Source organism: Calypte anna, chromosome 3 (genome assembly GCF_003957555.1).
Source record: "Calypte anna isolate BGI_N300 chromosome 3, bCalAnn1_v1.p, whole genome shotgun sequence".
In the NCBI taxonomy this organism is placed as follows: Eukaryota; Metazoa; Chordata; class Aves; order Apodiformes; family Trochilidae; genus Calypte; species Calypte anna.
In genome coordinates, this window is record NC_044246.1 from 37,470,123 (window position 1) to 37,495,445 (window position 25,323).

Sequence of the window (25,323 nt, forward strand, 5' to 3'; positions counted from 1 at the left end):
ATGGCACATAACCAACGTGAAACTGGGATAAAGAGGAGCACTTCGTTCATAAGAATGTGCTTGTATCAGTGTGAGTGCTGAACTCTTTGGAAACGAGCAGCCTGGAGTAAGTCAGAGCCTATGATCAGTGCCTGTGCCTTCTGACAGCCTGGCTTGCTCTGGGGAAAGGGCTGCTCACATATCTGTGGGTGATCCAAGAAGCAAGTACTGAAAAAAGCCAACCCCCATGAGGTTATTTAATTCTGCATCCTGACACCCTTACATGTCAACCCCCAGGTGATAAGAGCTCTGTTGAACTGAGGGGAAGGACTGAGGCTCCTGGTTACATCTCAGCGTTTACCGGTCCTGTGCTGCTCGCTGTGTCCTATCGCTCAGCTCCACATGAGGGAGCACTTACAAAACGTTTACAGTCGATTCCTAACCTCCCAGTATCAAATACGGCTTAGGCTGGGACAAAATGCCTATTAGATCAGCTGTACAAGAAATGGCACCATGAAGATGCTTCCATGAATGGAGCCCTTCAGCCTTTCTCTGTTCTGCCCTGTTCTGGGGCCATCACCAGGACACCCCCACCACCCCCTTGCGACTCCCAAACGTGCATGCCTGACAGCCTCCAGTCCTGTAAAATATGAGACATTCTCAAAATACTATAATATCATGATCTTTTTCCCTTTTCTCTCTCCTTCTTCTTGGTGTAGCACATCACTCAAGTCCCCAGACAGTGCTGTTCATATGGCACTGTGAAAGATGTAGATGTGCTGAGGTGGGTGGCAGCCCAGCAGAGCAGAAGTGAGGTTGTGTCTGGAAGAAAACAGACATGTGAGCAATCCTGACTATTTAGCTTTAGCTAGAGTAAGCTAAGGGCCTTGAGGCCCAGTTACAAGGTTACTGAAAGATGAGCTATGGGAAAAAGATAAGGGAGCTGGCAGCAGAAAAGAAGAACAACAGGATAATGATGTAGCTAGCAGAAGTTCTGTGAGAACAGGATTTGTGGCCAAGATATAGACACCTGCAAGATATCGTTATATAAACAAGGGCTCTATATAAAGCGAGTGTGAATTGTTAATAGACAACTTCACTTTAACCATATTGGTGACTACGTTGTCCTTAAGCCTCCGCGGATTTTCTACAAGGCTGAGGCAGTGCTGGCTGCTGAATGGTGGTTTTGGTGTTACTGATTCCTCCTGTCCGACCTGCATCAAGAGGCATGTCCCTGTTGAGCAAATCCAATTGTTGTATCTGAGGGTCCCCCAGGGTCTCTCACAGAGGGAATCTCATGCCAACCAGACCCTGGTGGAGCCAAGATGGCTGCTGGGTCTTGCATAGGCAACCCCACTGTAGTGATGGAGATGTCAGCAAGTGGCAGCCATTCCCACAAATCAGGGTTTCTTCTGTCACACTGTCATGACCAGACCTGGCCTGAACTGGCACTAGCAGGAACCAGGCTGAGTTTGGCTTCTGCTAATATCAGGATGGATCAAATCTGAAGCAAGGACAAGACGAATGTGCTGCCATGCTCCTACTGCCAGTGCAGCTACAGTGACATATGGAGCACAGCGAGCACTTCCCTTCCAGGCTTAGTGCAGGCAACTTGACTGTCCCTCCTTTGAGGATTGCCCCACCAGACCCTTATGGCAACAAGGAGCTGAACCTTGGGCAGTCACTGTCATCCACAATCACCTTCCTTCAGTTGGCCTTCATGGGACTCTCACCTTGTGAGCAGTGCAGCAAGGACATATCTGAATCCCAGGGTAGCTCACTATACCTTGCAGTTACATCCCAGCACACAAAAAATTCCTCAGGCCAGTAGCCCTCCCTGTGATCCCCTTCACAGCATGAGGTGAGAGCTGGGAGCCCACCAGGAGCGTGGTCAGCACCCTTCCCGGGGCCAGGGCTGTGGTGTTTCCCCAGTAGCAAATGTGGTGGTGACGTGCTTGCTTTCACAGCACCGTACCCAGCACAAGGCGAAGAGCCAGACCATCTGCATGTGGGCAGGGCAAAAAAAAAAAAAATGATTGCAGACATCCAGTGCCAGCATGGCACAGCCCAAATAAAAGGTTTGCAGATGCTGCTCAGGCAGGATTAGGCCTCCAATGTGCTAAGTCTCGGCTCTCAGCAAGCCTAATTGCTACTGCAATAAGCCCTGGGCTAGTCCTTTCCTGAACCATCCTCCCCGTATCCCCCCCGGCTTCATGTTCCCATCTCTCCCATTAAACAATTTTTTTTTTTTTCCTGCAAAGCTTGTATTTGCCATACATATGTTCCCCCTCTCCCCACGCAGCAGGGCCTTTCTAAGCAGAGGAGGGGGAAAGGCAGGAAATCTGCAGATGCCACCTTTTGTCCTCTGCTCTAGTCATCCAGTTCTCTCCCACCTTCTTCTCCCACTACTCTCCCCCCACCCAGCTCAGCCTGTGTCTGTCTGTGTGCATGGAGTTGGTCCAGCAGCAGAGACAGGGACAGGTGACAGGATCATTACATGGTCGCACACTCCCTGAGCTGTATTAGGAAACTTTCCAAATTGGAATTACTCAGATTTTAATAAAATCTTTTGATAATTTTCCGTTATGTTTTGGCCAGCAGATGAAACTGGAGGTGTTCCAGGAGAGCTGTTGCAGTGTGTGTGGGCCAGTTCAGCCCAGCCAGGAGATGAGGATCTGTTGCAGACATGAATCGGGCAGCTGAATGGCCACATTGCTCTTATGCCTCACTGGGGGTTCTGTTGTTGTTGAGACCTGTGTGCCTCCCAGGGTGCAGAGGGGCCTCCAGCAGTATCTGCCACCATGTAGTCACCTACCGCAAGTGAGCAGGTGTCTCCTGTATTTAACCACAAGAGACATGGGGACACAGGGCCCAATTCTGCACCCTCTGAAGCAGCAAAATCAGCAGGAGAAAGAGAGCACTGCAGAGCGGCAGAGTGCCTTTTCCTGCCATTGGGGTGAGAAATCAGTGAAGAAGAACAAGATACATTTGAGGTGTATTGAGAAGGATTTTTTGTAACCATTGGAAGTATGGAACAACTTTCTTCTCATGACTTTCCTCAGGAACTGACTGTGTCATTTTGGACCATCTTCTAACCCCTCAGCCATAGTTAGGCTGTCTGATTGGCAGAAATCAATCACCATCTGGCATGTGGAGGCCACTGAATGAGACTTCAGTTCTGTGAGGACACACGAGGGCTTCGCTTTGCCCTGATGGAACAATTACATGGCTTCAAGCACAGCTCTCCAGCCCTGTTTAGACATGAGTATGCAGAGGATCTGCTGCACAAAGCTAGCAACTACCATGACATTCACCAAAGGAAGGTACAAATTGCCACAAAAACCAAAGACTTACCACAATTTTATTTATGGATAGGTAATAAATAATTGGTGGACAAAACAGGAAGAGCCACATTCAAAAATCCAGATCACTAAAGTGCTTGTAGACATAAATACAGGATGACCAAAAACCAGCTCTGACATTAACACTTTTTAAAGACAATTACAAAATATCTTCTTATGTCAATTCACAACATTGTATAATTGCTCTGGGGTTCTATGGCTTGGTTTTCAATATGTCCATTCTGTTATGCATAGTATGGCAGGTAACATTCCAGTGTACAAAATCATTGCATAAACAAAAATTACTTTACCTCCTTCTCCCAGATATGAGTTAAGGAAGATACACAGTGTAAATCCAGTGATAAGGCTGCATTGGCAGGCCAGATCCTCAGGAGGTATAAACCAGAGCACCGTCAGGTTACATCAGCTTGAGGATGAACCCCACCATGTTTAAAAACCCTGTTGCTCCTCAAAGTGGAAGAACTGTGTGTTCAAAGCGGAGGGACTTGCCTTAGGGGTGATGGACAGGGGTGGAAGTGCTCAGAGAAGGCATCTGTAAAATCCTGCACCTTCTTTGCACCCACTTTTTTGAGAAGGGAGCAGCTCCCATGCTGCTCCTGGCTCTCCAGGAAAGCATTCACTGCCCAGAGGGGAAGGCAGGTTCTTCCCCAGCAGGTCCACGCTGACCACAACGTGGTCTCATGTTCAAAATGCTCTTGGCCTTGCTGGCACACTTCTCCCACCCTCCATCCTGGCTCTGCTGAAAACTGAACAGCTTAAAAGTGAGGGGACAAGGGGATATGTGTGCCCAGTTATAAAATGCCCTGAATTCAGATAGAAGTTCAATTATTTAAGAACAAAAATATATATATCAATAAATCAATAAATATTACAATCTTGCCAGGAAGCTGTGAGGTCTGGCCTCCAGGGCAGCCCAAGCTCAGTGGTCCTTGTCCTTCTGCTCCATGGGGGGATCCCCATTGATGCACTGCCTCAGTACACCCCTCTTCTCATGCTTGGCTGTCCTGGAGAGGTCGATGGCTGTGTCCTCTGAATCTTTTGCAGGGCCAAGCTTATCAGAGCCCCTCTGGGAACTGGCCTGCTTCCCTTTGAGTTCGTCCTCCTCCTGCTCCGCTCGCCAGTCATCTGCCATCTTCTCTTGGCTGTCTGCCTTCCTGCTCACCTCCATGGACTTTTTGTGCATGCCTTGCAGGGAGGAGAAAGCAAAGCCAAGGGTGCCAGCTGCTTTTTTCTGCCCAGGACCACTTGGCATCACTTCCTGCTGCTTCCTTCAGCTTTCACTTGCACCTCAAGGAAAACTCACACTAGCTACCAGCCTTTCCTGACCCCAGAACCCTGCTAGCCTCCTCTCTGCAGCCCAAGAGGATGGCTTGCAGAAGAATTGCTCCATACCTCTTCTGCAGCAGGGCAGACATACATTGAGAGGGATACTGACATGGCCCATCCCAGCCTGGATTTTGAGTGCCACCTCAGTGTAGGACCATCTATGAGCAGAGGGTAGCTCTAAGGCAGCATTAACATTATCTTCAGTTTTGAGGGGAGGGTAATGACTCCCTAGATGCCCTGCAAATCCCATGCTGGCTGCTAGCAGTAGAAAGCAATACCTAACCAAGTGCAAGCACCTGTCTGACACAGCAGTAAAGGTTTTCCCTTTCCCAGCTGTTCTTCGCAAGGAAGGAGTGGAAAAGTTGTGGCACTTGGCAGCCTGTGTACATGGCTGAGGCCCTGTTCTTTTCTGGGAAAAGGCACGAGCGGCCATACAAAACAGGAAAGGCTGTTCACTGCGGAGCTCTCCCCCAACCTCCCCAGCCTGAAGCTCCCACTTACCCAGCAGCCATGGGGCGCAGGATCCCACCAGCCCACTCTTGGCAGAGTTGATGATGGATTCGGGCAGAGGGATGGAGTGCCTCACCATGGCCCCGTAGAGGCCATACTCAGCCATCACGCTGCTTCGGCCCCAGCACTTCTCCCGCTTTCGCCATTTGGCTCTTCGGTTCTGAAACCAAACCTTCAGGGGTAACAGCCAGGAGAGCATGGAGGGGTGGGATTGGGGAGGAGATGGCCCCCACAGCCGGACATCCCGGGCCCATCAGGCACAGGGGAGCATGTGTCCACGGCAAAGGGGCAGGCACAGAGGTGTGTGGAGGAGGGGTTTGGGTGTGCAAAGTGCAGGGTCCAGGCATGAAGGTGGCAGTGGGAGCGTGGCCGGGGTGGTGTGTGGGGAGAGGGTTGAGGCAGGGCACACACATGGGTGTCAGTGAGATAGGGGAGGAAGGGGGAAAGAGGGACCAGATGTTACACAAGGCTGATTGTGACACAGGAGGGTGATCCCAGCCAAAGTCACCCTATGGTCCGCTTGCCCACAGGGCTCTTTTAATGCCTCTTCATGGAGCACCAACCTCTCCATAAATGGGTCCATAACACAGAGGGTGCTCAGGTCCCTCTCCCCCCTCCCTTTCCTGTGTCCGAAGGCTCAAGGGTTGTAGATAAAATCTGGCTGCTGCCCAGACTACCACCCCATTCTTAAGGCAGCTCCACAGTAGGGGAGGATCAGGCTCTAAAATGCTATGTATGCCTCAAAGAAACAAGCTGGTGAGCAAGCTAGTGGGACACAGCTTGGCTCAGTAGCTCCTGAACTGCTTTTAGCTTCTGCCTGAATTGGGTCTCCAGGGGACAGCGCTGAGCTGCCAGTGGTGAGCAGCTGTCAGGGCCAGCTCTTCCCCCGGTTCTGCATTTCCTTTTGGAGCCTGTTCAGTGGCAGGGGGTAGAAGCTCAGCCACCACCCAAATGCATTTCGGTGCCACCACATTCCCACCACCTGCGCTCACTGGCACCAGAGCAGAAGAGAGAGCCGGGCACCGGCAGCCTCCAGTCTCCACGGGGAGAGCACAGAGCCACCTACCTGTATCCTGTCCTCTGGCAGCTCCGTCTTCACTGCCAGCATCTCCCGGGCATAGACGTCAGGGTAGTGAGCTTCATTGAAAGCCTTTTCCAGTTCCTCCAGCTGGTGAGCTGTGAACACCGTCCTGCCAAGAGGAGAGAGCTTCCTGTGACCAAGGCCAGACCTTTACAGCAAGCAACGGGGCTGGCAGCCTTCTCCGCGCTGAAGCTTCCTCCAGAAAATTCTCCCCCCACCCCAGCTGCAGCCTTTCTCTTTCTTTGCGCCCATGGGGAGATCCACTGCCCCGGCCGTGGGACTGGAGGTGCAGCGGGAGACTGGTGGCAGCAACGAGGAGGTGAGGATGGGGACAGCCCCTCTCCCGGGCACTACCTGTGCCGGCGTTTCTTCCTCTTGATCTGAGAGGTGGACATCTTCAGGTCGCCGGCGTCCCCAGACAGGCTGTCCTCATCTGGCAGCAGCGTGCGGGAGGGAAGAGTCACATACCCGTCGGGAGCAGGGGGACAGAACCCACCTCCCAAAACAGAGCTCCAACCGCCCGCGGGGAGCGGGCCCGGGTTAGGGTTCCCCTCCCACAGCAACCAGCGGCATCAGGGCCACGGTCGAGCCCGGAGCACCGCACCGATGCCGCTACCCTGGGGCAAAGGGTCAGACCCCACCCTCGCCGGGGGGCTGGAGCCGGCAGCCCGGCGGGACGGGGAGCGCGGGGGAGGATGCTCGCCGCAGCCGCGTGTGCCCGGGACTGCAGGTGCGAGGCAGCCCCGGCAGCGGACCCTGCCGGCTGTCCCCATGCGCGGATGAACGGCCCCGCTACCGGCCCCGCTCACCAGAGATGTTCTCCTTGTGGCGGCGGGAGGCCGGCGGTGGCCCGGGGAGCGGGCGGGGGCCGCGGGCGGGCAGCAGCGGGAGCGGGGCGGGCAGCAGGCAAGGGGCGCCCGGCCCCCCCAGGCCGCACAGCAGCCCTAACCCCAACCCCAGCGCCCCGCCGCCCTCGTAGCCACCGGCGGCGGCAGCGGGGGGAGGCCCGGGGGGCGGCTGCAGCTCGGCCTCCAACCCCAGAAGGTCGGTGATGGCGAAGCCCTTAGCCCGCAGCCCCGCACCGCCCGGCCGCGCCGCCGTCCCGGGTGCCAACGGTACGGGCACCGCTACAGGCCCCGTCGCAGCGCGTTCCCCCGACGGCTCCGCCCGTCCCGGCATCGCCGCCGCCACCGCCTGGCCCGGGCCGGAGCGGGTACCGCCGCCCGCCGCCCTTTTTATCGTCCCGCCGCCGGCCCCGGCTCCAATCACAGGGCGGGCCGGCGGGGGGGGCGCTCCCAATCCCCGGATTAACGTCCCCCGGACCCCCCCGCCGCCTCACCGGCCCTGCACCCCTCCCCCGGCTCCCCCCGGCCACCGCCCCTGGACCTCCGCAGCCCCCTCCCGCCGCCCGTTCGTCCATCCGTCCGTCCCTCCCTCCATTCCACTCGGCCCCCGCCTCTCCGTCCTCTCCATCCCCTCCTCAGGTTCCCTGCGGTGCCCCCTCGTCCCCTCCCCGGGTTCCCTTCGGTTCTCTACGGTAACTCCCACAACCCCCTCAGCCTCAAGTAATGGGCTAAATATGAACCAAGAGTGGGGGACGGGAGAGAGGTTGCACTCCACACCCCTGTTGGGTCCCAGCCACCCAGTAAGCACCCATAAGCCCCCTTCACATCCCCGTGTGTTCCTTCCCTAAGTCTTCTTCCAGGACCCTCTCCAACTATGGCCCCTGTCCTGCTCTCCCAAAGTCCCCTCTCAGTCCACCCATCCCACCCTGCAGCCCTTCATACCCACATCTCCAGGCTGCGCTGCCCCTCTGCCCAGCACTCTGTGGGTGGGGACAGATGGGGACAGATCTTCCCTGACCCCAGGTGTCCTGTCACCAGCACTGGGACCACCTCGAGGTGCCTGGCCTCCCTGTTCCCTTTTGCTCCCAGATTCTTGCACCTGGGCTGTAATTTTTTTCCCCTTCCCTTCATCTGTTGATGGAAATGATTTACAACCGGCTTACATGGGCCGCCTGATCTGGGCCTTTGCTGGATGGTCAGATTAACTGAGGGTCCTTCTGATAAAGATAATTACAAGGGGACTCCGCATTAACTTTGCATTATTAAAGAAAGACCCAAATCTCTCCTCGCAAGCTGTTCCTGGGATTAGCAGAACAATAACTTTCATTTAGGATAATTGCCGTGGCTGGCGCTGAGGGCTGGCGGGGGGGACTCGCTGAGCCATCACGCTTCGCACCAAGAAAGGCAAATGGGTGTGAGGAGAGACTCCTGCTCATGTTTGGGGGTCACACACCCAAAGCCACCGAACAATCTGGGGTTCCAATGTGGTTGGGATGGCACGGATGCTCAGGGCATCTCCATCCAGGGCTGCCCCCTGCCTGGGGACAAGGAATCCCAGGGCTCTTTTGGGCGCCTTTGATCATCCAGAGTTGTTTTGCCACAGTTTTGGTGGAATCAGAGACTTTCACTTCTAGGCAGGGAGAATCTGCCACAGTAATTAGAAGCCATAATCCGGCCACCACCCACAACAAATTTCCTGTCCGAGCAGATATTAGTGGATAAAACCCTAATTTTTGACGTTGTCCCAGAATCAGCTTGATTTCAGCAGTTTACATTCAGGCTGAGCTGTTGGGAGAGATGATGAAGCCTTAAATATGCATATGGCCTAGGCATTTGGAAAGTTTGGGGATAAAGCGCCTATAATTGCTCCTAATCAGTTTATGAAACATAAAAGCTCAAACCCCACAGAAAGCCGATAGATAAAGAAATGGAAATAGCGATTAAATCTCCCTGCGCTGGCAAGGTGGCCTGGATACAGTGCTGCTGCCCGGGGTGGAGGGCAGTCCTGTTCCCGCAGGAACGGGAGCTGTCAGATAGGATGGGGGGACACACATGCTGTCACTGCTGGCTCCCTCAGCCATGCTGGAGAGGGGCATCTCTACCAGTCCTTTGGACAATAAATCAGTTAAAGGATATCTTGATATATGCTCATCAGATAGGATTAGCTGGGATTAGACTAATCAGTAAATGTTTCTCTGCTCATTATTTTCCAGGGAAGATTTTCAGCTGATTCTCCGACGCCGAAAGATTATTAATCGCTTAAAGAGCAGAACATCAAACATCGCCCCTTGCTCTAATTTCCCTGGGGTTCTCCCCCCCCAGCCCTGTGGGCAGGGTGCCTGCACCAGCCAGCCTGGCAGCCCCAGTGTGCCCCACCACCCAACCCATTCACTCCAGCCCCAGTGCAGACCCCTGTCTGTCTCTGAGGAAATGCTGGAGGGACCCTGTGCCCTGCCCTCTGAGCCCTGCTCCACTTTGCAGGACTAGGGGCAGAGTGAGGTGCGACAGTGTCCCCTCCTCTCTGCAGCTGCTCCAGTGCCACCTCTGGCACTCACCATACCCTGCAGCACCCTATGCAGCATGAGGGCACATGGGATGGATGGATGGATGGATGGATGGATGGGGATGTGCCCCTCAGACACTGCAAGGGCCTTGCAGGTCCTTGGAGGATTACAGATAGGTGCAACATTTTGGCAGACTCTCCTCAGCCAATTATGGCTCCCAAGCCAGTGGTTGGTGGGTTTTTTGGGCTACTGTCTTTGCAGGGACATGAAACTCGTGGAAAACACAGAAATCAGTGCCTTGCAACCACCTGCTGTAGCCATACAGCAGGGGAAGCAAGAAGAAGGTATTGAAGGGCCTGGTTTAGGGGATTAGTAATGGGATAAGACAGCTTTCACCTCCCTGGTTTAGATATGAATCAGGTCAATAATAAAGGGCCATCTGACAGTTTCAGTCAGCTGAGGGTGGGAGAGACTCCTTTATTGGAGGCTGGATGGAGAACCCTTCTCTGAAAGTCAAGCTTGTGCCACACACCCACCCATGGGAGCAGCACAAGCAGTCACAACCCGATGCTCCCCACCAGCTCCATGTCATGCATTCACATCATCCTGGCATGAGAGCAAGGTCGGAGCCTGGTCCCCAGGGACGATGTCAAATCCATAGACATCGAGGTGCCTGCTCTGCTGGTGGCTGTTGTGGCCGGGAGTGGAGCACAGCAGGGTGAGAAGCGAGCTGACGGCAACACAGGCAATTTGGCATGAGTGGGAGCCTGGGGTCCCTGACCCAGTAAGCATGGACAGAAGGATAAGCGCTTTCTTTCCCCCTCTTTCATGTCCTGGTGGGAGCACAGGGTTGCTGTGAAAATGTTGTCTCTGACACACAGGTGAAAAAGAATTGAGAAATAATCCATCACTTGGGGCAAAGGTGGCAAAGAAGGGGGGAGAGGGTTGCTGCAGTGAGGCACATCTGTATTTTGCAAGGCAACATCCCTATCTCTGAGTTACAGGTGGGCCTCTTTCTGGTGATGTGAGAGACGGGATTTCACTGCAGACAGGCTGAGTGGTGAGTTATGTCTGTGCTCCTGGTCAGTTAGAAGTAGGTACATTGCAATAGCCATATATCCTCCATTTTGGAGTGATGGATTTGCAGGAGCAGGTGGCATAGCCAGGTTATATGAATGGGGAAATCTGTGTTTCCAGCACTGCCTGGCTGTGGGAAGGATTTTGTTTCTAGATTGAGTTTATGAGGGCAAAACAAAGTGTTTGCAGGGTGAACACAACCACAGCTGGCCATGCACTCCACCTGCTTAGTGCTGTAGCATCGCCAGATGAGCTTACTACAAGTGCACTGGCAGCACTAATTTGGCACTAGAGGGGGGTTCCTTTCCATGTCCCACTCTGCATGCCCAGAGACATCTTTACTAATTCCTTTGTGCAGATTTCTGTCTTAAGGCATTTGCCTTTGATTAAAACCAGAAGAGCAGTCACGGTTTAAGTAGAGTTTAAGAGCAAACCATGTGCCTATGCACAGGGATGTCACATCTGGAGTGTTGCAGATTTAATCAAACTGCTGGGAAGTGCCGCACGCAGACAGCTGTCACAGCAGCCTGGAGCCCATCTCCTAATTAATTCCTAGCCAAACACAGGGCAAACAAATGACCATCAAAATACTACACCTACAAGTGTGACTGAAGGCATGACCAGCAAGCAAGTGAGTAAGAAGAGCTCACCCTGTGTATCTCCAGGAGCTGTAGGTGATGTAACCCATGGAAAGCCCTGTCCCTGCTCCTGAGGAGGAGACTGGGGCTTGTCCCAGAGGTGTAAACCTTTAGGTGATATATGGGAATATGAGGGACAGGGTGTTCAGGAAGAAACTTAGGCAGAGCAGGCACAACAGCAGTAGCTCTGATTTCTGGCTACTCCTTCAGCGGGCTTTTTGTTTCCATTCCACTTTGTTGCTGTTTTCTACACCCGTTTACCTGCACATCTCACATTCCTGTGAGCAACTCTCTCCTGTCCTGTATGGCCTGTGTGATCTGGAACACAGCCCTCCCAGGGGATGTGCTGCCTGACGGTACCTTGAGCTCTGTGCCTGCCATAGGTCCTGGCCATACTCTACTTCAGCCTTCTGCAAAATCTGGGTAACAACAAAAGAAGGCAGGTCCAGACTTGGTTCTCCTTGGTACTTATTCACAGCTCATTAAAGCTAATTGAAATGACTACCGGAGCTGGGTCTATGTGGGTGCTTGGAAGTCCTGGGCACATGGCACAGCTAGGCTGGGAATATCCAACTGTGAGGAGCCCCAAACTAGCTGATGGACTGTCCACTCCAATTAGCCCCACAAAGAAGCTATTATTCCTCTGAACTATGCTTGTCTGATTACTTTATCTTACTATTTTTTGATCATTCCTCCAAAATGTGCTAATTAAACAGAAATCATCAAGTCAATTAGAGAAACACTCATTAAAGCAGAAAAGAAAAGAAAATATCAGCAGAAGAAAAATGGCTGTGAGGCTCCCAGGCACACACAATAGATGTCACATTCATTAAATCAGCATCTCCCAGAAGAGGAGAAGACATTGTCCCACTCTGGTACACACCCTGGAAATGAAACTTCCCAAAGGATGGAGTTGGATTTTTTTTTTTTTTTTTTAACGGGAAAACATAATTTCACCACTGCCTCAGGTTTCTTTTATGTCTGGGACAGCAGAGGAGGTTTTGGTGCCATAAAGGTCTTGAGCTAAAGACAATGAAGCCCCTTGGAAGATTTTTACCCACCTTAGTGGGTTTTGAATGGAACTTAAATTCTTAGCTTTCAGACTGGAAGACTGTCAGCTGGTTTCTTAATTCAGATTAGATAGTGGCATGGAGTGAAAATAAGTTAAAATAAGGTAAAACCCACCTAGATCTTTCAGAGTATCTCCAGTGCCATCCACAGTTTTATCATCTGCCATCTTGATACAGAGGCCTGGGGGAGCTCACTATGCTTTATTTAGCCTGAAGAACAGCAGCAGCTGCTCACAGCTGCTGTGTGCTACATGGAATGGTCAGTGGAAAAGGGACCTGCCCCTGGTCAGGCAAAAAAACAGGGGCAGAGCTGGGATCCAAACCCTGCTAGATTCTAGCACAAGGCATCTTATCCAGGTGCTGTGGGCATTGATGCTGCTCTACACTCATTCCAGGTGTGACATGATAAAACGCCCCAGTCTGTAGCAGACATACCAGTTGTTTTCATGGGAAACCTAGTTTTGGTTCCAGGACTCCAGTCTCCTGATCTGGCTGGCCCCTCAGATATCCAGTGATGTGCTTGGGAATAGAGCATACCTCACCCACACTGAGAGGTACAGCTACAGCTTGTGACGGCAAGGGCTGTTAGAAAGGCTCAGAAACAGCCAGGTTGGTTTGGAAGCCACTGGTCCCAGGAGGTGAAGAAGTGCTGGAAAAGTGTCTGGGCTACAAACAGTTTTTGTGAGAAATGGCTGCTTCTCTAGTGACCTGAAGGCTGATTTTTTTCCCTGCCTCACCTCTTCTCCACCTCACAGCCTTCTTTCTCTCCCATACACCTCTATCCAGCCCCCAAGTCATCCCTCTCTTAGCCACTGAGTCCAGTGCTCATCATCACAACATCTGAACCTCTCTACATTTTCTACCTTCTGCTGCCTCCCGTGGTTTTTCTACCTCCCAGCCCAGGAGCACAGTGAGACCCCAGGCTGCTCCTTCCCTACATTCATACCCAGCACTTTGCCAAGCAGAACAAATGATCCCTTCCCATCTCCCCACCCTGACCTGCAGCAAGCTGGAAGCAAGTGGGTGGCCCCACAGACACAGGAAAATCCAGGAAACACATGAAACGGTGATTTCAATATTTCTGTTACATCTCCACTGGGGGTAGAGAAAGAGAACTTCAGTTTATTCTGACCCCAAAGTGAGGAGTCAGCTCATCTCCGGGTGAAGGTGTTTCCTGGCCTTTGCATTTCCAAACCAGTTCAGCCATGCCTAATCGTAGGCACTATGTTATGAGACCTGACAGACTTACTTCTTCTTTAATTAATCTTCAAGTTTGCTATCTGAGTGCTATGCCATATGGTATTGATTTTTCAGCTCCATGTGACTGCACTTGCCATGAAAGAAGCTAACCTAATTACAGCAGGGGACACCAGAAGTGCAGGCAGCTACTCTCACTCTTCTCTTTAATACCACTTTCTACCTCGGCTCCCCTGAATGAAAACAGGTGCCAAAAGGAGGAACCTCTGCTGTAAGGTGAATTCAAAGGCTGTGCAAAGATGTTTAGGACCCATTCTCAGCAATGGCCTGGGCTTGCAACACAGCTCTGGGTCTGCCCTGACAAATGATCCCCAGGGCTTCCCCAGCTTTCTTCATTCTGCAGCTGAATGGGGCAAAGGTATTGGCAGAAGGGCCAGGAGATTTTAGAGCACAGCTTCCCAACACCTAGCAATGTCTCAGTTTCCTCTCAGGAACAGCAGATACCTCATTAATGAACTTCATAGCCTTGCCTCACCCTTTCCTGCCTTAAGGACAAGTGATATAAACTAGGATCTTTTAGCTAAAGATATTGACATGTGGCTGACAGATCCCTCCTGGCATTACACAAGAAAACGACCCTTTTTTTTTTTTTTTTTTTTTTTGAGAAGCAATCCTGTCACAAAGACCATCTAAAGGATTCTAAAGGATTTACAGAAATAGTAGAAAACAGCATCAAATATATTCCTGTGTGTGGGATTCTCCTTCTTGCATGAGCAGAGGCACATAGACTTGACTGTCTCACCTTTGCAGGTAATCACATTTTTTGGTGCTAGAAATAGAGATATGAGGTAGGGTTCCCATAGCCCACTTCACCAATTTTACTTGACCTAGCAGGAAAGCTCTTCATGCCCAGCTTCCTTCCATGCTCTCAGAGATGTGTTTTCTGTGTTCTGATGTTACATTCCACAATTTTCCTTTTGGATGCAGAAAGAGCAGCTTTCAACATGGATGATTTTCCCTCTGCCTTCTTCTCTTGCAATAGAATCATATCACAGAATCATAGAATGGTTTTGGTTGGAAGGGACCTTAAAGATCATCTAGTTCCAAATAGCTCTGCCCTGCCCTCATTGATGTCACTCCTGAGCCATCTTTTTCTCTTCACCTTCTTTGGCAGTACTTATTCATAAAATGTGAACAATTTTCTTTTGGGATTAATTTTTCCTATGAGAAATTATGGATTTTAGCACAAAGGACTTTCCAGCTTTCCTACCAGATGCTGGTCTTTGCTTTGATATGATTCCTCCAAGTCAAGGTGGACCTTGATGACAAAAGGTAATATATTGTCTAAAATTAAAAGACTGAATGTCACAATGTAACAATGACAAGTTATTTAATCATCTTAAATAAGGGCTTATGTTATTGCTATTGCCACACACTGGGAGGAAAAAAAGGAAGAAAAGAACTGAGAGAAAGAAATAAATCTGTCCCTTGTGGGATCATTGTCTGCAGTCTTCCCTTTTGTCTTGAGCTTCTGCTGGAATAAATGTATTTTCTTCCTATATGGAAATGTAAGCAAAGGCTCTTGTTTCGTTTTGCTTAATGCCTAGAAGGGTTTCAGTTTCACCAGGGAAAAGAGGCTTGGTTATTGCCTTCCTTCAGCACCCCCCTGCTTAACCTCTTCTGCTGCTCCTGCAGCACTCAGCCAGTCAAAGTGCTCTCCAGCATCCTGGGAGGTGAACACGTGGCAGTGGTGGCAGAAATCCCAGGGAATACCCTCAGGACACCTCTGTGCCAGTCCCATTTTGGGGTGCTTGTCTCCCCAGCCCAGTAGAAGCAGCCCACTCAGGAGAGGACCTGACACTGAGGATGTCCTATCCCCACTTCCCCTTACTTCTCTTGGTCATCCCAGCACCATAACAGTCTGGAACACAGGCAAGTGGGTTACCTGTGTCCACTGTTGTAGCTGGGAGCCCACATCCCATCCTTCCCTCTCTTTTTAAGTGAGTCCCCCTTTGTCTTTTTTAGCTCATGAGGAGAGATGTAACGAAGAGCCCTGTGGCCCCACGCAGGGGCTGAGTGTTCATTTGCTTGGCAAAGGACATGCACTGGCTGGGGGAAGGCCTGAAAGCACCAGGATGGCTTCGGGGCAGCCATCCCCAGGGGCAATCTGAGAAAAGAGGCAATTAGTCAGCCCCTCACCAGCACAGCAGGAGCAGTTCAAGGGGAAAGAAAAGCCGAGCCCTGGTGGTAATGACATTTTTCCACATGGGTAAATGCATTGATCTGTGACAAACAATACCAGGCTGTGCCTCTGCCTGTGGTGGAGAGGAGGAGGGATGGGAGAGCTTCCCTATGAAAGAAGTTCGCAGCTTCCCTGCAAGAAGCTGGATGCATGTAGAGGACAGGACCCTAAGGATGTGCCTCCAGCACAGCTGAAACCACAGGACAGGTCTCATCTAGGGACAGGCTTCTCAGCAGGTGCCAGGAGCTCCTCCTTAAAGGCAAGTGTAATGCAGGTAAACCTCATGCACTATCTCATCCCATGTCCTCAGAAAGCCCTGCAGAGAAGAAAAGCTGGGTACAAAGCACTCTGGAGAACCTTGATAACAGAGCTACCCTAGGGTAAAACATCTATTCATTGAGACTAGAACAGTGACAATTAAATGTGCTTCTCTCTGTGATACCTGAACTCATCACTGTAGCCTTAGTTGCCTTTGCCTGTAGAGCATTTGGGTAATACCCCAACCAATGCCTGGGATGTCTCTTCCAGGGCAATTCTTCTGGGAAAGTCCCAAGACATCTAAAGGTTGAAGCCTCTGCTTTGCTTGGAGCAGTTCCTCCTACTTCTCCACTTCTGGAAACAGCCAGGTGACCACATACAAATACCACTATTCAGAAAGAAGAGGTGAAATTTCCCAGGAACATCATCTTCCCTTACGGACCTTACGGCATTATGCATGTCTGAGAAGAAACATACAGGGGTGTACTATTAGTGTCTTGTCATCAAGTGGACAAAGTGGTTTAGGAGAGCACAGGGCAAGGCAGGCATCCTGCCCAAAGAGCTTAACTTCTAAGCTTTAATCAGAAGAATTAGGGCTTTACTTTGGCTCTAATTTAATCAGAATGAATAGCAGAGGTGGTCATGCCATTTCGTGGGCAGGGTCCTATCTGCTCCAGGCATTCCCTCCTGCCTTGCATTCCCATGCACCCCCGCATGACCAGTGTCTGACTGCCAGGGACAAGCACTATCCCAATGGCCACAGCTCAGCTCTGAGCAACTTGGGCAGGACAGAAACCCTCTCAGTACTGGGGGAGCTGTGAGACTTGGCTTTGCCCTCCCATTCAGAGTTTAGGTCTAGATGGGCACCCACAGGGCTATCTGAGGTCTCAGCTTCCTGGAAACACATGCATGCCTTTGATGGTAGATCCAGAAGGTCTCCTATGTCTTTGCTCACTCAGCATTCTCCTTTGGGAAGGTGCCATCAAGAAAGGGCCTCTGATGGACTGGGGGCTAAATCCAGGGCAGACATTGCTCTTCCCCCCAACTCAGCACCTGCCTCAGCCACTGGTGATCATCATGGGATCACTTTTCCTTGTTTTTTGACTGCAAAAATGGAAAGTTCAGGGAGTCACGTTTGACCTGATAAGCTTCAGTTCAAGGCAAAGAGCCCCAAAATGCCCCAAACTGGATGGTTAAAGCAAACCACCCCACCTTTCTGATGTGAGCTGCAGTGGTTGGAGAGGGTTTTTCACTCACCTCTTTCCACCTTCTTTTTTGACACTCTTTTCTTTTGGACAGAAGCAAGTGCACCCCTCACTGCAAAGCCAGACCCCAGCTGCCCTAGGCATGGTGCTACCCCACTGCTCTCCTCCTTGTCCAGAGCAAATTCCTGAGTGTGTCAGCAGGCAAATACCAGGCACACGCACAGAATGTGACCCTCATCTCAGCACCTCTCGCTCTTCCTTGGTGTATTTCCAGCCCACAGAAGTGGCTTGGAGATTCCTGAGCAAAATCTAATTGGGCCTGTCTAAAAACACTGGAGGGGGAAAGAAGAGCCCTGACCATATTTTTAAATAATACCAAAAAGCTGTAAGTATGTGGTTGGCCTGCTTGTTCTTACTGCCTGGGATCAGCCTGATTATTGAGGGATTGATTTTATTTCTGAGTTTTATTTTTTCTCATTTAACAGCTGCACATTAATAAAAACTCCATTTATTGGAGGATTTGGCTGGGATTGCTATAATAAAATAGAAGGATTTGTGCCGGGCACTAAAAGAACTCTCTGCAAAAAGTAGTGTTTTTCCAGTGATTAGGAGTGCCGGAACATATTGTTTTGCTGGGTAGCCCCGTCACTGCCGAGGATGGTGACAGATGTCTTGTGTTAATGTTGAATGATTAAATGCCATTTCTGAAGCCACTCCCTAGCTGGGTAGCATGGTGCTACTTCACCCACACAATCTGCCTTCAATCTGTTCCCTTCATTGAGAGCATCCCGCCTTGCTGATTGTCAAGAAGCCTCCATCACAACCCAGGCTGCACACCTTACCTTGGGGGGTACCAGCCAGGGTCTGGGCATCAGCCTTGCAGTCACCCTGTAAGGACCAGACCATCCATCATTGCAACCCAAAGACAGAGGAGGCAGTCAGTGAAAGCAGAGACACAACTAAAGCTCTTGGGCTTCTCCTCCCGTCGTGGTGTCCACTTGCATCACTAGTGAGGGCAGGTTTGGTGGGAAATGTGGGGCCAGCCCCAGATGTCACTATTTCTGGCTCTATCCACAGGTGGTATGTCCCTGCCTTTCCTCTATCCATATGCCACTGCTTGTGACAGCAGGGTCTCCTTGATCTCAATTTTAACCATTCATTGCCTTTGAGCATAGCAGAGAACATCCCGATCATGAGTGTCTACACAGCCATCTACAGTCCAGCAGCACTGAGGGCTCCACAAGCCCTCTAGCACTGGTTTCCTCACTTTCCAGTGTCCCCAGTGCATCTCCTTTCACTCTCTTATTCTGCTAAGCTACTGTGGACCACAGACTGCATCCTGCCCTGTCCAAAACCAGCTAGGTAGCTCAGTTCTGGGAAAAAAAAGCCTCTGTCCAGGGTGAAAAGAGGCAGGCCAGCAGTAAGGAGGAAATGGTGTCTTACTAGTGTCCACCTGAAATTTAGCAGAAGTCAATGCTTCTCTTCTAAAAGCCTGCTCTCGCCTCCACAAACAGACATAGAGACAGCCAGAGAGATGCACGTGTGCATGCACACACACACAGAGATCCTTGATCAGAGCATCTGTATCCTCTGAAAGTATGTTGTCTTCACAAGACCATTATCTGTTTGGCATCTGTTGCAATGACCTACTCCAGCGACACGGCGTGTGCGCCGCTTCTGATCCACACATGCACATGCGACATCTGAGTCCCAACAGGACAGAGAGGACAAATAAGGTTGTTTCCCCAAATGGAGCTGATGTGGTGGGGGGAAGGGACGACCCGGATGGGGAAAATCTGGCCATTCACATGTATTCACACATGTCATTACAAGCCCCATCAGTCAAGCAGAAAACATGCTAGGGAGTACTTCAGCGAGCTGGAAGGTATAGAAAGATGTTAAGGAGCGAGATGGCCCCTTAGAAAGCCAAGCCAAGATGGTGTGAGTGCACTCTGTTCTGACTGCCCACCATTCTCAGTGCACCCAATGGATTTTGGGGAAATGTTTATCTTGGCCCAAACCAGGACAGTCTCCTTGCCCCAGGTCCAAGTGCCACCCAAGATGTCAGCCCCCAGGCTGCAGTGACCAGGCTGTGCGAGGTGGCTCTTCTGCAAAGCATGAGGAAGGAGAAGGGCAAGGTGGTGCCAAACAGCAAGAGGTCCAAATTGACTTATATCTACCACCTCTCCCTTAAAAAAATATGAAACCTGCTGTTACTCGTTAATCCATCAGCCTGACAGGTCAAGTAAAAGCAGGTTGCCCACTCGCTTTCACTTCTCCCCCAACTTAATCTCTGTGCTAAATTACAAGTTGATAATGGGTTCCCATTAATTATTGATTTTCCAGATAATACTTGTTAAAGTAGAATTAACGCTATTGTTTCTGAACAAATACTGCCCAAATACTGTGTTTAGCGGGCTTGTAATCAGCTTTACCCACTTCTCCTCTAATCTGATTGAAACAGATTTCCTACCAAATCTTTTTTATCATTTTGTTGATATTAAAAGGTCACATATTTATGCCTGCCCAAAAGTTTAATTTAAGTTACCTCAATTCATTATCATTATGTGTTCATGTGCAAACAGCGTAGTCCTGATGGATGCAACTTCAATTTAGACTGGGAATGAAGAAGCAGAGCAAAAACCAAAGAAGTACATCTTCTGTGGTGTTCACCAAGTGATGTCAGGCATTGTACATTTTAGCTTATTTTCCCAAGCCCTATATTATGAGTCTGTTCATCGTAATGCCTTTTGACCTGCTGCATTTACTCCATCATAATTATCCTTTAATACTCTTATAAATGAACTTTTAGCTTATCTTCCGTTAATTCTCAGAACAAGCAAAGCACACACGTAACAAACAAAGCCATCTAAATAAAGTGTTTAACCCTTTTGGTGGCTTTCCCTGATTATTCAAAGGCAGGCCATGCATTTAAGAGGTAGATGGCTTAATTACACTTCCTCTCACAAAGTGCAGAACATGTGGTGGCATTTGAGCCCCTCTTCAAGCCAAGCCACATCTAACAAACCTCAAAAAACCCCCAAAGCAATAGATTAAAACCAAAGCAAAACTATCTGGAAAGAGTATCAACCTGGGGATTCTCCAGTGCTGAGTGGCTGCCCAAGCTGAATGGCATACAGGACTCAAGATGAGCTATTTAGAAAGGGAAGGTGGAGGTGACTTGTTTCAAGGACTTGAGAAGCTTCAATTTGATTGCCAGCTTGGCCCTGAGCTCTCAGTGAGCCCTTGGACAACTCAGCTCTGTAGGACATGGAGGGAATACCCCTGCCAACCCTATCCTGTGTACCTGCACCTTGGAGCAGAGACCATCTTTCACAACACAGCCATCAAAAAGCTCATAGTACTAAAAATCATGTCATGTTCCACCCTGTTTCTCCTCTACATTCATGCACAAGCTGTAGTGGGAAATGTGTCCTTCCATTTACTCAGAGTTTGGCATTTAATCACATCTGAGCTATGGTCTCAATTAAAGTTTCTATAAAACAAATCCTCCAGGAATATGATAACTGGGGAGGGCACAAAGTCCAGCCCTGGTTTGCAGCTGTAGCTGGGTGCAGGTGAGACCCTGCGCTCTGGACTGGATGCACCATCTGCCAGCAGGGTCTTCTTTGTCCTTCATAACCCAAGAGGGACAACAGTCTCTGGTACTCCCAGCTCCTTGGACACCTGCCACTAAGCTGGCACCTTGGACTTTCTTGAACTTTTCTGCAGATGGCAAAGCTGCAGCCCAACTCTGCTGTGACCTCATTTCCCTGGTCCACCTTGCAATGAGTGTGAGGTAGTGAGCACTGGTCAGTGTCTGCCTCCTGAGGCTGGAGACAGGTGCTTGAGCACCCACTGCCCAGACAGCCCTGCTGCTTGGGCATTTCTGAATGTCCTAGATGGGGACTAGATCAGTAAGGGATCTGTGGCACACTGAGAGGTCACCTCCTCAGCAGAAGATTCCTGCTGCTTCTAGTGATGCAATTGCAGTGCTTTTTGACATGGTTACTACAATCTCCTTGCTGTGGTTATTTATTGCTAGCATGACAGGCAAAGAAAGAGAAGGTCTCAGTCTGGACAGTTTGCACAGATAAGCGCAGAGAAAGGGAGCATTATTTTTCCCAAAGAAGCAGAGACACAGAGGTAGAAGACCAAATACAATACAGGCTATAGCTGCCTGGGGATCAGACTTCAGGTGTCTATGTGCAGCCCTGCAAACCTTCAACACCTTTTGAGTGGCTGGACAATTTTCCCAAGACACATAGCAATGAGGTTCTGCAGGTAGAGCAAGGAATGGAGATGGGTGGTTGCTTCAACCACCTGGCCATTGTCCTGAAATGGCTCTGCTTGCAGCAAGGACTCATCTGGAACAGCATTTCCTTCCCTGCACGCACCCTGCATCTGCCTGTTCCGAAAGCAAACTGCTTTAACTTTCCTTCAGTTCATTGGATTGTATCTCACCTGCATAATTCAGAGGTAGCTAGAGGACAACTCATTAGAGACAGTTCTTAAGATCCTCTTTCAAAAACAGGGTAAACTCTGCAACTTGCCAGTAAAACTAAATTTTTATGGAAACTTGGTGATATTCAGTGAAAAACTAATAGCGTGCATAATGAGAGAATACCTAATTCTCCCAAAGAATGTTTTATGCCCGTAAGTGCATCTACAATAACCTGGAACGGTGGATTATAGCTAGTAATGCCACACAGACCTCTGAAGGAGATTAACTCAGGAGTTTTGTTATTAAAGGTGTACTATTCATGAATCTACCTCTACTGCAGTGATAGATACAAAAAAGTACTAAAAAAGGTTTTCAGTTCTGAGCAGCTCTATGAGACAACTTGCCTTTGGTCCAATAAAAAAAGTTCTCAATAAATGACAAATGAAATAGCTGTCCAATTTGGTCCCCAGTCCGTCTTATTTGCTCTCTAGTACTATTTGCCCTCACAAAATCCTGTTATAGTCTTTTCCCTGGTTTTGCCAGCAAGATGATGATTCTTTCAAAGTCACGGGGCTGGATCCTCAGCTGCTGTGGGCTGACCCAGCTTTGCCAGCTAATGGGACTATGTTGACTTACATCAGCTGGGAATCTGGCTGCTCCCCTGCTTCACATGAAATGGACTCAAAAAGATTATCAGTTAGCTTTAAGACTATCATGTTTTATTGTAAAGAAATCACTCTAAAAGCATTTTTCCCTATTTGGTTTTTAAGAGTCCAATCCTCTGTTGTAGCTTAAGGACAAACAATTTCACGATTATCACCAGCAGAGCCAAGGCCAACTTGAGAATTTTTTATTTATTTCCTGATAACATAATCCATATTCTACAGAATTTGCCATGTGAAATATACTCCTGTGTAATACCAAAGTGTTAATGGCACAGAGTAAAACCACAAGCTGGTTTGAAATGCAGAGATTTTGAAGGAAAAGATATGAAATCACATAATGCAGCTCCATAATCATTTGACAATAAGTGATCCTTTTATCCGATTATTATTTCAGTTGCATGTCTTTAATAAAATGCAGCAGTTACCCTCTCCCCAAAGGATTTGGACCACAGCTATGACCAAAGAGTGGTGCCCTGTACCAGGAAAGCTGAGTCCTGGTCCTTCATAACCCTAAACACAGCCTGAGCTCCTCAAATCACAGGACCATCAGTGGGAGAAGACATAGGATCACATCATTAATTGCTTCAAACTGCAGCAGCTCCAATGAGATCATTGGCTACCAGCTGGCAGGCAGGAAACAGCAAGCACAGACACAGGAATATAAAGACAGCATTGATTAAGATTGTGAGTAATAAAATCAAAGAAAGTAAGGAAGACCCTACATTCACGAGAGCAAATGTATCTCCTGCTTGTTAGCTAGCTTTTTCACAATACACTGCTTGTTAAGCTGCCATTCAGAGTTAAGAACAATTTTCTTTCAGTCAAGAAACTTGCAGTTTTAAACAAGGAAAGAAGCACATCTTTTAGCGATAGCTGCAGGAAACTACTAACTCCGTAGCTTTCCGAGGGAAAACTCTCCAACACTAACAGATGACTTAGCTTGTAAAGAATTCAGGAGACTAAATGCAGCACCAAGGGAGTCCTGCTTCTTATGGTTGCAGAAAACACAAATGATCTTTTTCCATCAGATTAGAAGTTGGCTCAAAGAATGTAAGCATGTTGATCATATAATGCTAAGGCTTCTCCAAGGAATTTTATTTCATTCTGGTTTAAAAATAAAGGAGAGTTATACAATATTGGCTGTGCCCATATTGAGCAGTTTTCAATCTTCTTATCTGCTAAATCCTCAAATAAACACTAGTGTTGTCTCAGTAGAGTTTGGTTAACAACCAGGCTGCAGAGAAATGTAAAATGTTACTATGTTTTCATCACATTTGCAGAGGATTCAAAAAAGAGCACTAAGTAGCACAGGATCAGGTCAGATATGCAGAAAAATTTAACCACAATAAATGACAAATGAAATAGCTGTCCAATTTGGTCCCCAGCTCTCTAGTATTATTTGCCCTCACAAAATCCTGTTACAGTCTTCTCCCTGGTTTTGCCAGGGAAATGGCAGAACATGCAGAAATACAGTTTTGTTTTGTTTTGTTTTTTTCAAAAAGCTACCTCTAAATGCAAGTCTATGTCACTATGGAAAAAGATGAAGACTGGAGACAGTCCGTCCTTTGGGATGGTGCCTAAAATAGCCAATAAAAAAAAAAGGTTGAATAAAATGCCATGGCCAGAACACATTCTCTCTCTGCAGTGAGATGAATTTGGATAAGAAAAAAGGGGCGTACTTTTCATTATGGATTCCCTAACGTTATTTACGGCAGCCAAAAAAATGGGCTGTTATTGACTGTGCCAATTATGAACTTGGCTGTTCATGCATGGTGTTATATGCACATGAGATACAGTAAAATTATTTATCCCCAGAAAAGACAATGTCACAAACTAAGACATAAAAATATGCGTCAGAGATAGATTTTGCTTTGTTACTGCTTTGTGGCCCCTGGGTATTAAGCAACAGAAGTGTAAAGGGGGATTTGCCATAGGTAACTCACCTAACTGGTGAGCAAGAAAATCAATGATGCATTTTTGGAGAAGGTCAGGAAAGATGCATCTTCTCTTGCCTTCAGGAATTCTGTATCCAGAATGGAAGAGTCCTTGCATTTTGCCTTCCAAATAGTCTAGTGGGAAAAAAAGAGTCCTAGAAAAGTGCAAAACCAGTATGGGAACCATACTGTCTTAGTCATCCCTTGCTGGCCCCATTCAACAAGATACTGGCTGTTTGGGAAAACACCAAGTGATCTGGGATGCTTTGCTGACCAGTTACATGGAGTTGTGACATGGGTCTGATTTTCACATATGCCTCATTCAACCCAGTTCCCTCTGAAAGCTATGAACACTGCAGGCTCACAGCACCCCAGCAAATCAGGAATCATATATCTCTGCATCAGTTCCTGTGGGCTGTTTGTGTTTTACTTGTATTAAACGATGAACGTAGTGAAAGAAGATGTGCCAGACCAGTTATGTGTCAAAAAAGAAGCCGCCAAAGCCAAGTTGGGCAGAGAAGCAGTGTCTGACCTAGTGCAAATGCACAGACTTTCACTGAAGTCAGCCAATGTGCCAAATAATTCAGGAGCAAATTCTGGCTAGAACTATTTTTCAAAGGAGCAAGTTTTCTTTCTTTACCTTGAGCAACCGTTTGAAGTTAAAAATAGTCCTACAGAGCAACTACAACAGCAGCCTCTGAGATTTCCCAGAAGAAATGCAGATGTCCATGTAACACACTCACAGATCCTGATCAGATTGTTATGATTTTTCATGCCCCTGGCAGTAGCCACTGTATTGCCAGCTCAAGAGGTTCCTTCTCCTTCCTTGTGATGGTGGAGAAACAGCAGGTTCAAAGCTGGATAACTGAACCCTTAAACACCTGTGGAGGTTATCAAAGGTGGCAAGAGCACAAACTCTTTCTTTAGCATGCACAGATTCATTGAAATATCTGACAAAAAAAAAATCAAGTAAGACAGATAGAGAT

General features: G+C 48.9%; 1 protein-coding gene across 1 annotated transcript; it reads right to left on the minus strand.

The window, feature by feature from the left end:
- Positions 1–4,260: 4,260 nt before the first annotated feature.
- Positions 4,261–7,437, minus strand: LOC103538625 (visual system homeobox 1). Its single transcript, XM_030448257.1, has 5 exons — positions 7,068–7,437; positions 6,613–6,691; positions 6,244–6,367; positions 5,169–5,349; positions 4,261–4,526 (listed from the first exon to the last, which is right to left on the minus strand). Exons 1-5 carry the CDS (start codon positions 7,435–7,437, stop codon positions 4,261–4,263), a joined length of 1,020 nt encoding a protein of 339 aa, XP_030304117.1.
- Between the last annotated feature and the right edge of the window lie 17,886 nt (positions 7,438–25,323).